General features: G+C 38.9%; 1 protein-coding gene across 1 annotated transcript in view; it reads left to right on the forward strand.

The window, feature by feature from the left end:
• Positions 1-13,043, forward strand: part of vgf (VGF nerve growth factor inducible) — a 33,676-nt gene extending 20,633 nt beyond the window's left edge. Inside the window, exon 2 of the mRNA XM_067523583.1 lies at positions 1,741-13,043. Coding sequence (XP_067379684.1) covers positions 1,791-3,929 — 2,139 coding nt within the window. The 5' untranslated portion in view covers positions 1,741-1,790 and the 3' untranslated portion in view covers positions 3,930-13,043. The remainder of the gene's footprint in view (positions 1-1,740) is intronic.
• The last annotated feature ends 206 nt before the right edge of the window (positions 13,044-13,249 follow it).

Here is a 13,249-nt window from a genome sequence, read left to right on the forward strand (position 1 = left end):
AGGGGAAACAAGCGGTTAAAAAAGTAAATCAAAAACAAAAAGAGGAGCATTTGACAACCAATTAGTTTAATTGGCAACAAGTCAGTGACATGACTATATAAAAGGAGCCTCTCAGGTGTAAAGATAGGCAGAGGTTCAACCAATCTGTGACAAACTGCATTAAAAATTGTGGAACAATTTCAGAAAAATATTCCTCAACCTGAAATTGCAAAGACTTTCAAAATCCCCTCAAAGTCTTAAACCTCTCTTCCCTGGAGAGCTACTTTTACTAAATGAAAATGGCAGAGAGCTACTCATGTTTTCTAACATTTAGCTTATTTCAACACAAACAAACTGATAAACTGTTTTCTTGAACCTTTACAAAGTGTTGGTGTCCACAAATCACAATTTGCAATAAAACATTACAAACAATATTTTTGTGTGTATTTCGGCATTTAGGGTGCCTGTATGCATTTCTTTATATTATATTCTTTTACTAGTATGGGTACCAGCAGTGGCTTGTGCATGCACTATTAATTTCATTTGCAGTCTAGATGCGGTGAAGGGGTGAACCTCTCCTGCTCTAACTGCAGCTGGGAGGGGTTACCCAAGGATTGGGCTGCCTGTGAGTGCTTTGGGATGTGTGAGAGCCCTACGGCAGCACCCACTGCTCATTGAGAAAAGTGAGAATGAGGCATCATCAGGCTCCAAATGTCTCTAATAACACTGGAAAAAGATTTGTCGCTAGTCACTTTAAAAACAAACAAACAGTCGCTAATGAAAAATGAAATTAAATCAATCCAGAAATACACTAAATTTAGAAATAAATTTAAAAAACATACATATGGTTAAACATGTAAAAATAAATGTGAAAGCTGCATTAATCAATGTATTTATTTGTGTCCCTTTTAGGCCTGAATACACTAATGTTACTTATGTTGACAGAAGTTTGGGCGTGGTTGTATGAATTCTTGTGCTAAGAGCCAAATTATTTATCAGGTTATCTTAACCGAAGTGTCATTATGGAAAATGTGTTTACTAATAGTGTAATAATGACAATAAATGACACCAGAACAACTCTGGTGTCATTAATTTACAATTCAATTAAATTCTAGTTTATTTATATAGAGCCAATTCACAACAAAGACATAATTGACTAGACATAATAATTTTTGGCAATATTTCACATGTAGAAGAAGGCTTTTCTAGAGATTTGTTTTATGTTTGAGATAAAGGACAAAATAACTCAGAGGTTCTTTGCAGTAGTACGGCAGGACAAAGGAATGCCATCTAGAGTAACAATATGGTTAGACATCACATTTCTTAGATTTTTAGGTGCTGATAGTATAACTTCAGTTTTGTCTGAATTTAGAAGTAGGACATTGTAGGACTGTAACATGTAAAGCGCTTCATCATGGGGCAGCTGTATCACAGCTTCAAGCAATCAAACTAATTATCATATTATAGGTTGACTGCAGCTCAGGAGGTAGAGCAGTTGTCCACTATTTCCCAGGATTGTTAGTTTGATTCCCAGCTTCTCCTTTCATATGTTAATGTGTCCCTGAGCAAGACACTGAACTCCAAATTAGTTGCTCCCCCATCACTGTGTAAATGTGATTGTAAGTGCGAATGGGTGAATGAGAAGCAGTGTAATGCACTTTGGGTACCAATAAGGTAGAAAAGTGCTATATAGTGCAGACCATTTAAGATGCCAATTACAGAAAGTGAAGATCTTCTTTTCTGTTTTTCTTGCTCCTACAGACATTTTGGATCACCCCTACTGCTCATCGTGGGTCCTGTTCTGAGTGGCAATGACTGGGCACTATGATACCTTAACTTTCCCTACACTCCTAATCCTCCTGACAGGGGCTTCTTTTTTCCATCTCTCAAGTCCCAATCCTACCAACTCTCCTAGACATGTCGAGAACCCACACAGTAATGTTCCTCTTGGGCAAACAGTGTCAGGAGTTGAAAAAACATGGGATAAAGACAACAACATACAATCAATACAGAAAGAAAAGACACAAGAAGAAGAGGAACTCTTTAAAGATGTAGATCCCAAAACCCTAGCAGCTGTTTTAGTGGAGGCACTGAATCCCTCAAAAGCAGAAAGACGAAGGGAGGGAGATAAGCTTTATGGGTTAAAAGAAAATAGGAAGGCTGAGACTAGAGAGGCTAAAAAAAAAGATGAGTTAAAGGATGTGAGAATAATGGAAGATGATGATCAAAATGGGCAACAGGAATTAAAGTTGATCATTGCAACAAAATGGAAGGAGCAGGAAAAGGAGGAGGAAGAGGAGAGAAAGAAAGTTCAAAAACAAGAGGAGATGATGACAGAAAAAGTGACCAGTCATATCACAAGCCAGACCGTCCAAGTCAAAACCAAAAAGCAACTCACTAGTCTAGAAGAAAGAAGGGAGAATGGGAAGGGTGGTGCCCCCCAGCAGGGATTAACCACCCCTACACAAAGTATTGAGGAGGAAGAGCATCTCAGCCCAGAGGAGGCGAAGAGCCTTGAGGCAATGATTAAGGAGTTTCCTCATTTTAATACAGCCACTAAGAGGGATAGTTTTTACAAGCAAAACCAAAGAGACAACAGAGGTTACAGCAGCTACAATGACATCATACCAATAAATGAAAGCAGCAACTTTGCCTTGTCTAAAAATAAACTTAAATGGCAAGAGGAGACACAGAAAGCCCTAAACTTGCCAACATTTAGGGAAGGCAATTTTATGGGTGACAGTAATTATGGTGGATATGCAGTACAGTCCCTGCCTCCAGCAGAGCAGGTGGAGGTGGAAGATAATGAACCAGAGGAGGAGGAGGAGAAAGATGAGGAGGTGCTGAGTACAGAGGAGGAGGAGACTTATGCCAAAGCTGAGCAGGAAGAAATGAGGCGGCAGGTAGCTGAGGCCCAGAGAGCCAAGAAGGAAGAGGAGAAGTTAGCCGACATTGCCTCAGACATGCTGCTCCGCTACATGATCAAACAGAATAATGGGAAAAAGAAGTACAGCTCATTTCTGCCTAATGCTGCAGAGGACAAGAGGTCCAATGAGGAACAAGAAATGACAGAGGATGCTATTGATCCTCAGATCATTGACACACTGATCGAGATCTCCAGCAAACTCCACCTTCCGGCTGATGATGTGGTCGACATCATCAACGATGTAGAGAAGAAGAAGAAGAAAGTTGTCCCACCTGCATTACATAGGCAAAAAACTATAACTTCCCTGTCTTCAAAATCTTCCCATGGTATCTCAGCAATGCAAATTTCAGACAATAGAAGTAACTACCCCATCTCTAAGCAAACCTCTTCAACTGTCAATCTTCTAAAAACTTCATTTCAAGAGAAAATGCCAACAAAATCACAGGATCACTGGGGCAAAACTGCAAAGCCTCTACTAGTTAAATCAAATATTTGGCCCAAATCTCAGAAGCCTATGTCAACTAAGCAGCAACTCTGGCTCAAAACCCCCAAGTCAGTTTGGACTGGCTACACTTACCTGTCCTCCTACCGGCCTAATCCAGATAATTACCCAATCTATTTTCCTCCTCTCCCCAGAACCAAACCCCATTACTACATCCATAAACCTGCTTTCATCCTCAAAAAACCTTCAAAAACCACTTTCCCTCCAGAGCACCACAGCTGGAACCAGCCTTGGCTTAGTGAACCTCCATCAGACCGCCACCAGAAGCCTTACTACACTAGTTATCCCTTCTCACTGTACCCCCAGACATTTCATCAAGTAACCATTTACAAACCACATTCCCTTTTCCAAATACCTGTGATTTCTTCTCAACAGAGGAATTTGTATAACACAGCCCTAGCACCTGCAGTGAGAAGAAACAAAGATTATGTGTCCGGAACGAGGACAAATGACAGCAACCATGAGGGTCTGGGGAAATATATACAGAAGATACTTATGAAAAGACCTCAAATGTTGGACTGAACGTGGAGCAAGAGGATTGAGAAAAAGAGGGAGCAAGGACTAAGGATAGATGAGTACGAAATAGTGTTACTTTATGACTTTGTATTTAATTTTGTTTTACATATACAGCAAAATATTACTACTTTGATTTGTTGTTATTAAAAAAAACATTATCCTGAGGCAGTCTGGATAAAATTGGACCTTGGTTGAAGAATGAAAGGAAATATACACTGATCAGACACAACAATAATACCACCTGGCAGTTTTGACATAAAAATATTATGTTTTTTCTAAAAATATATCATTTTAGATATATCATCATGGTTTAGCTTCCTGTCAATGATAAACTGGTTAAAATCAGCTCCACCCATAGCAACCATTATGTCCATTATTGCTTAATAATTACTGTGCATGTTTTGCAAAAATTAGCATAATCAGTATTGTTTAAAATACATAGTACTTTTTTCTTTTGTACTGCAAGTAAAATAAGATTTTTAGCTTAGTACTTTTACTTGAGTAAAACATTTGAAATTTTATATGTACTGGAGAATATTTTTAGGTTAACTTTTACTCAAGTATTGAGTAAAAAGGTAATTGGCTCATTACATCACTGTGTGAGGAAAAAAGAGTAATGCAGATACAAGCCAACAAAATAAACAAATTGTAATTTTTACCTTTAGAAATGTCAGTTAGACCCAGGAAAAATAGTGATGGATGCTGAAAAAACTCTTAATGGCTGGTAGAATATTGCTGTATAGACAGTGATAATAATAATGTTTTCAGTCAAAGAATCTTCAAAATGAGCTCATAAATATAATTTTTTCAGAAAAATATGCTATGTCGCCATGAGTATGTGGATGCCAAATATTCCAGGCATATATTATGGTGGAACATGTAGAAGTAAACCACTTTCAGTCATAAAGCTATGTCCTGCTGAGCCTCACTTTTACTGGTTTCAGTTTTTCTGTCAGAGATTCGAGATTTGATTCAGATGCAAGCACATGGTCCTAAAAGTAGTAGGGCAAACGTCTGAGTTATTCATTAGTTAGTCACCCATTCTACTTCATTTTACTCTCTGATATGCCATTTTTGTGTATGAAACATTATGGAAAACACACTGAAACACAGTGGAACAGAAAGATCTTATATGGCAGTATTAGGTGTGTGGATTGTGTAAATGATCAATTCTCAGGGATATGCAGTTCCTCATGGACAGCGGGTTGGTGAATGTGACTTGGAAATTCACAAGCGAAACTTAATAGCTTAAATAGCTTAAACCTAATAGCTTAAATAGCTTAAATAGATAATTCTTTGTCATTGCACATTTGTTTTGATAGCAATCCTTTCACAGCACGAATCAATTCCTTTAGGGATAATAAATTACATAAAATAAAGGAGGAGTTTTCACAGGGGAAGAAGCAGTTTCTGTCCATGCCCTCCTACTTCTGAGCCTGCCAGAAGGGAGGGTGTCAAAAATACATTGTCCACTGTGTGTGTCAGACCTGATCTTTCAGCCAGGCAGGGTGTAAATGTTCCAGGGGTGGAAGAAGGGCACAGATGATCTTTTGTGCAGTGTTTCAAGGTACTTTAACTCTTCAACTGTTTCACCTCTTAACCATTGATCACCAGACTGGCATGTATTGTGTCCTTGTGTTTCCTGAAGTCGATGACGAGGTCCTTGGTTATGCTGATGTTGAGGACCAAGTCATTGGCACAAAGATGTGAGGGCCTGCTCCTCCTCTCTGTAGGCTGCCTAATCATTGTTGGTTATCGTCCCCACCACGGCTGTCTCATCCATGATATTGTATGTCAATTGTGTTATGAATGAGAGAGCAGTCATGTGTGAAGAGTTAGTATAAGAGGGGATTGAGAGGACAGCCTTGGGGAGTGCCAGTGTTGAGGATGGTATTAGGGGAGATGAGGTCTCCAAGTCTTACGTGCTGTGGTCTATTGGAGAGGAAGTCCTAAACCAACCACAGAGATGGTGGTCCAGGCCCAGTGACAGCAGGATCTGAGCATCTAACCCTAACCCTAGATCAGTATTCTTATATGAATGTGAAATAAGCATGTGATCGGTATAAGGGAGTAAATAACAAGTTGACTGATGACTAACTAATTGACTGATTTATGTCATTTGTGTGTCATATGATAATGCGATGTCAAAGTCCATTGTTCTTGACCAGCTCACTCTCTCACCTTAGGATCGGGCCCTTGATCATCTTCTTGTTTCCTAAAACCTAGAGCCTCATCAAAACAGTTACTATAGTTTATCTACCCCGTATTCTTATTGTCTGTGTAATCCACACTCAAATTCTGATGCAACCTCATGTCTAAGTTAAACTTATCTGAAATTCTATGTCATTGGCCAACTCAACCAAGATACACTCAACAACAACAACAGAAATGGCTTCTTATATAGTCTAGGAGAGTCAAATCTTGTCCCTGCTACAACAATATGTCGATAGTCTCAACACCCTCTACTTTAACTGTCTCTCAGTGATTGAATATACATCAACCCACTCTGCTCTGTATTCCCCAAAAGGTAATCATTTCTTTTACTGTGGTCCGTTTAGGAGCTTTGGCTAAAAAAAAAAGAAAGAAAAGAAAATATTAATACAATGGGGCAAAAAACTATTTAGTCAGAGGTTATGTTAATTATGACAGAGGTCTGTAATTTTCATCATAGGTACACTTCAACTGTGAGAGACAGAATGTGGAAAAAAAATCCTGGAAATCACATTCACACACAGATTTCTGGCTCTCACAAACCTGTAACTTCTTTTTTAAGAAGCTCTTCTGTCCTCCACTCGTTACCTGTATTAATGGCACCTGTTTGAACTCGTTATCTGTATAGAAGACAACTGACCACAGCCTAACAGTCAGACTCCACCATGGCCAAGACCAAAGAGCTGTCGAAGGACACCAGGAGCAAAATTGTAGAGCTGCACACGGCTGGGAAGAGTGAATCTACAATAGGCAAGCAGCTTTGTGTGAATAAATCAATTGTGGGAGCAATTTTCAGAAAATCGTGAGATTTTGAGCAAAAACCTCCTTCCATCAGCGAGTGCATTGAAGATGAGACGTGGCTGGTCTTCCAACATGACAATGATCCCAAACACACCGCCCGGGCAACGAAGGAGTGGCTCCGTAAGAAGCATTTCAAGGTCCTGGAATGGCCTAGCCAGTTCCTAGACCTCAATCCTATAGAATATCTGTGGAGGGAGTTGAAAGCCCGTGTTGCCCAGCGACAGCCCCAAAACATCACTGCTCTTGATGGAAGAATGGGCCAAAATACCAGCTCGAGCTCGGTGGCTGACTAAATACTTTTTTGCCCCATTGTATATGTGTGTGACTTTTATTTTTAAGCGACACAATAAGAGAGGAATAACAAATAAATGGACGCTAGGATGATAAGCAATAAATACAGAACACAAACTTGATACATGAACCAGAGAACTAACAAGAAACTAAAATAACAGAATATGAACACATTAAGATGGACAAGGGCTAATTAAAACAGAGTCAGGATACAAGTGAAGACACATATGAAAACTAAAAAATGGGGTAGATGAAGCTGACAAACCAAAGAAAGGGGAGTGTGAGATTGTTACTGATTGTTACTGAACACAGGATATCAAAAGAGGTAAATGAAAAATCACTCCAACAAGGAGGATAAAACGCCGACTTGGACCTAAAAGGTATATTTCAAATTTGGAAAGGAAAGAAAGGAAACACAAACCAGGAAAGAACTAAAAATTCAACTTTATTTATATAGCGCCAATTCACAATAAAGGAATCTTAAGGCACTTTACAGAAGTAAAGACTATAAAGATGTATAGAGAAAACCCAACACTGGACAGGAAAAACTCCCTTTAACGGAAGAAACCTCCAGCAGAACCAGGCTCAGGTTGGGGTGAGTGGAAAGTGGAGAGAGAAAAAAAAAGAGCAACAAAAGCAAGAACAAAACATTGGGCAGGTTGGTAGGACCAGTAGCTGCACACTGTAAAACAGCTCCAAAGCTGGGGACACCTGCAGAAATGGATACAAAGAGGGAGAAAGAAGTGGAAAGACAACTACTGGAGAGAACACACAAAGTTAATGTCATTCAGTGGCTACAATTGTGGGGTGAGAGGAGAGAGGGTCAAGAGGAGGAAAGGAGCATAGTGCATCAGGGGGTGGGTCCCCAAGCAGTCTAAGCCTATAGCAGCATAACTATAACTAACTATAAGCTCTATCAAAGAGGAAGGTTGTAAGCCCAGAGAGGGTGTTTGATCCCAAATCTGAACTGGGAGCTGGTTCCACAGTAAAGGACCTTGAAAGCTAAAGTCTCTGCCTCCGATTCTACCTTTGGAAATTCTATGAATCACAAATAGGCCCGCATTCTGAGATCGAAATGATCTATTGGGATGATATGATGGAGCTTGAAAGCTTAGAGCTTAGATATGTTAGAAGCAGGGTTTTAAATTCTGTTCAAGATTTAATGGGAAGCCAATGGAGAGAAGCTAGTGAAGGTGAAATATGATCTCTCTTGCTAGTTCCAGTTAGCACTCTTGCTGCAGCATAATTAAATGCAGACTTTTTAGGTAATTACTGCAGCCTCTCAAAAGTAGGGATTTATAGTAGTCCAACCTAGAAGTAACAAATGCATGTGAGATAAAGGACAAATCCTGGTCAAAAATAACTCAGAGGTTCCTTGCAGTTGTACCTTACCACAGTACCACAGTTATGCCATCTAGGGTAACAATATGATTGGACAGCATATTTTTGAGAGTTTTAGGTCCAAATACTATTTTGTCTGAGTTTAGAAGTAGGACAACCAGGCCTTTATTTCTTGTAGGTTTGCTTGAAGTTTGATTAAATGATTCTTTTCATCTGATTCCATAGATAAATATATCTCAGCATAACAAGTTGAGGTTGAATGGAGGTTGACGCAGCCTGGCTCTGCAGCCTGCCTATTTTCCTCTCTCCTTTGCCGTCTGTATCTCTGTAGTTTTTATCTGTCCACCACTCAGATAAGTTCCAAGCACTGGCTGAATAGTCCTTTTAAGAAAAGATTTTTTGTCCTCTGGAACAAAATCCAAACAATATTTCTGTGTTTACATAACTGAGTTAGGAACTCCTTTATATAATTATAATATTTTGTATTATAATATTTTGACATTCTATTTATTCTGTATTTCAATGTACATTCTTGGACATAAGGTGTGTGCCTTTTTGGCTTTTTCAATCAGTAGAGAGAGCTTCCAGCTCTGGTAGAATTTCCCCTAATATTAAGGGGCCTGTTTGTCTTGTGAAGTTCCTTCTCCTTTAGGAAGAACTCAAAGTTTACACATTGTTTCTGTATGTTTGGTAGGCTAAGGCTTTTAAACTTTTAAGGGTTTTAAAGTGGAGGTAGAAGCAGGTGGACTACATCTTGTGTAGACGTTGTAATCTGAAAGAGACCAGTTACTGTAAAGTATTGGTAGGGGAGAGTGTAGCCAGACAACACAAGTGGTGGAAGTTGAAAAAGGACAAATGTTGTGTAGGTTTCAGGGAAGAACTGAGACAAACTCTGGGTGGTCAGGAAGTGCTCCTAGATGACTGGAACACTACAGCGAATGTGATCGGGGAGACAGGTAGGAGGGTACTCGGTGTGTCATCTGGAAAGAGGAAAGCGGACAAGGAGACTTGGTGGTGGAACGAGGAAGTTCAAGAGTGTATACAGAGAAAGAGGTTAGCTAAGAAGAAGTGGGACACTGAGAGGACTGAAGAGAGTAGACAGGAGTACAGGGAGATGCAGCGTAAGGTGAAGGTAGAGGTGGCAAAAACCAAACAAAGAGCATATGAGGACTTGTATGTTAGGTTGGACACTAAAGAAGGAGAGGTGGATTTGTACAGGTTGGTCAGACAAAGAGATGGGAAGGATGTGCAGCAGGTTAGTGTGATTAAAGATAAGGATGGAAATGTATAGACAGGTGCCAGGAGTGTGATGGGAAGATGGAAGGAGAACTTTGAAGAGTTGATGAACGAGGAAAATGAAAGGGAACAAAGAGTAGAAGAGGTGACTGGTGTGGAGCAGGAAGTAGCAAAGATTAGTAAGAGTGAACTGAGGAGGACGTTGAAGAGGATGAAGAGTGGAAAGGCAGTTGGTCCTGATGACATAACTGTGGAGGTATGGAAGTGTCTAGGAGAGGTGGCAGTAGAGTTTTTGACTAGTTTGTTTAACAAGATCTTGGAGAGTGAGAGGATGCTGAGGACTGGAGGAAAAGTGTACTGGTACCAATTTTTAAGAACAAGGGAGATGTGCAGAGCTGTGGCAACTACAGAGGAATAAAGCTGATGAGTCACACAATGAAGTTGTGGGAAAGAGTAGTGGAAGCTCGGCTAAGGGCAGAGGTGAACATTTGTGAGCAGCAATATGGTTTCATGCCTAGAAAGAGTCCAACTGATGCAGTATTTGCTTTGAGGATGCTGATGGAGAAGTACAGAGAAGGTCAGAGGGAGTTGCATTGTGTCTTTGTAGATTTAGAGAAAGCGTATGACAGGGTGCAGAGAGAGGAGCTGTGGTATTTTAAGAGGAAGTCTGGAGTGGCAGAGAACTATGTTAGAGTGGTGCAGGACATGTATGAGAGCTGTAAGACTGTGGTGAGGTGCTGTAGGTGTGACAGAGGAGTTCAAGGTGGAGGTGGGTCTGCATCAAGGATGGAGGAGGAGGATGGACAGGATCAGGAATGAAGACATCAGAGGGACAGCTCATGTTAGATGTTTTGGAGATAAAGTCAGAGAGGCCAGATTGAGGTGGTTTGGACATGTTCAGAGAAGAAGACCAAAGAGGAGATTTATGGATGTAGTGAGAGAGGACATGAAGTTAGTTGGTGTGAAAGAAGAGGATGCAGAGGACAGAGTTAGATGGAGGCACATGATTCGCTGTGGCGACTCCTGAAAAGGAGCAGCCGAAAGGAAAAGAAGAAGATTATTTCCACATAAGCTACAGTGTCCCTTATACAGTAGAGTTCAGTGTTGTTTAATACAGTGTATTCTAAACTAATCACCAAAATGAATCTGAAACCGTTTATTCAGAATGGACTCAGAACTGCTAAATACTTTACAGATCAATACAGATACAAACATAAATTAAACTTTAAATAAATTATTTCAGTAGGTCAGTTGGTAAAATGGTCTATCAACCACAGGGCTGAGCCACACTTTGCAGCCAAACTTCCTCTTATTTTAAAGTGTCCCTGAACAAAGTATCTCCAAACTCTATCCAAACTGCCCAACCTCAGCCCCTGAGGATGCATAAGCCATTGACTTGAAGAGGGTTGGATCAGGAATGGCATCTGGCATAAGACTGCATTGAGATGTCCCCTAACAAAAAGTATCCACATACTTTTGGCCATAGCGTGCATAAACATACACTTATCACCATGTAATTACAGAATGTCCTCATGCCAAAGTAATTTCCTACACTTTTGGCACCGCCGCAAGTGGCAGCCATTCCAGCAGTTCTATGATGTGTATTTCTCATTGGGATAATTCAAGTATGTATCTATCTAGCTATCACGAATACATGTCATTTTGTGTATACAAATAGCATTTCTTTCCCAGATGAACATTTTTCCTTATGTATACATACAAAGAACAAAAGTTGGATGACTGAACTTTTTACATAACTTAAATTACCTTGTTGCTATGGTTGCAGTCTGTATCTTTTAGCTCCTAGCCCATTGTTAAGGTAAATATTTCTTCAGAGTCAACATTCTACATTCTGAGACTTGTGGTTACTCTTCTTTTTAGCCAACCGTACTTCAAATAAAGGAAGTTAGATATGATTCAGAATAACAAATTACTATTCTAGTATCCACATGAATGAATAAACCCCATACAGTTATGAATGCATGAGGACTGTGTATACAAACATACAGGTAAGATTAAGTGATAATCAATTTTTGCTTTGTCTTTGCTTAACATATTGCTAGTGTTACCCCTTAAACATACCCTCCAATATTTTGGACTCTGGGTATCATGTAGTGTCTTACTTCAAAACACGGTTTAAGCTCAACAATTCAACCAATTCATTTGATTTTAATGTTTTGTCTTTCATTCAGTATTTACTCAGTCTGCTTTTACAAATTTCTTGGTGTGTAAATGTTGCACTATAATGCTAGACATTTGTAGGTAAAATCTGCTGCCTGAAAGACATTTTTTCAGTTACTCTCTTTTTATTTTTTGTAATTTTATCTTTTATGTGTTTATCCACTCTCTATTATCCATGAAATAAAGAATGCAATCTCTCTGTAAATGGAAGCAGATAGGATAAGAAAAATTATACATACAACTGAGTCCAGTGACCAGTGACAGTAGCATCACTTTACTAATTTTTATATCAATTTGGTTAAGTCACAGTTCATTGGTTACAAAACTTACATTGATTTTTACTGCCTCATCTGAATTATAGTTTTATACAGAGATTCAATATTGTTGTGCAGAAAAGGACTAGTGATAATCTTATTCTCTCTTTAATTTTTTTCAAATAGATTTGTATTTGTATTTGGTCTGTCAGTGTTGTTGGCCTTTCTGGTTATGTTGTAAAAGAATAAGCACACCTTGGTCTCTGTGTTGCCAAAACAGTCCAGAATTATGGCATTAAAAATAAAGTTTTTTTATTCATGCCTATAAGTCAATAAAGGGAGTGAATGAGTTGATGTAATAGGAGTAAAAACAGACATTTTTTTTAAAATTAATTTTATGTTTTTAAAAGATTTAAAACAAAGTTACAGAAAGACATGCTATAAAGAGACAGAAGTGAAGAGGACAGTTTGCACATTTATGTATATTTGCATCTAAAAACTACTCCTTTGAAAATGTACAAGCATCAATTCAAAAAATACTAAAAAAAATCTTAAATATGACAGAATCAATGTAACTTTAAATCATTAATCATGTTTGCTGCAAAAATTTGATAGTTTTTCTAATGTATCTTGTTGTATTCATCATAATAAACATGCATTTGCTTAATGAAAAAATTCACTTCAATGACTATTTGTGCTACTAATAAAAAGTCAAGTATTTTTATTACATAATACTTTGTGGACACACAATTTTTGTCAGTTAGAAAAGAGACAGCAAAGGCGAGAGAGTTGCTTGACATGATGCAGAAAAGGAAGGTGGGTATACTGTGTATGCAGGAGTCCAGGTCAAAAGGTTGCAAGCCTAAAAGCTTAGAAGGGTTCAAGTTGTTTTACTATGGTGTAGATTGGAAGAGAAATGGAGTAGGAGTTATCCTGAAATAGCAGTTTGTAAAGAATGTTCTGGAGGCGAAAAGAGTATCAGATGGGGTGATTAATCTGAAGCTGGAAATT

This window comes from Channa argus, chromosome 12 (assembly GCF_033026475.1).
Source record: "Channa argus isolate prfri chromosome 12, Channa argus male v1.0, whole genome shotgun sequence".
NCBI classification, from domain to species: Eukaryota; Metazoa; Chordata; class Actinopteri; order Anabantiformes; family Channidae; genus Channa; species Channa argus.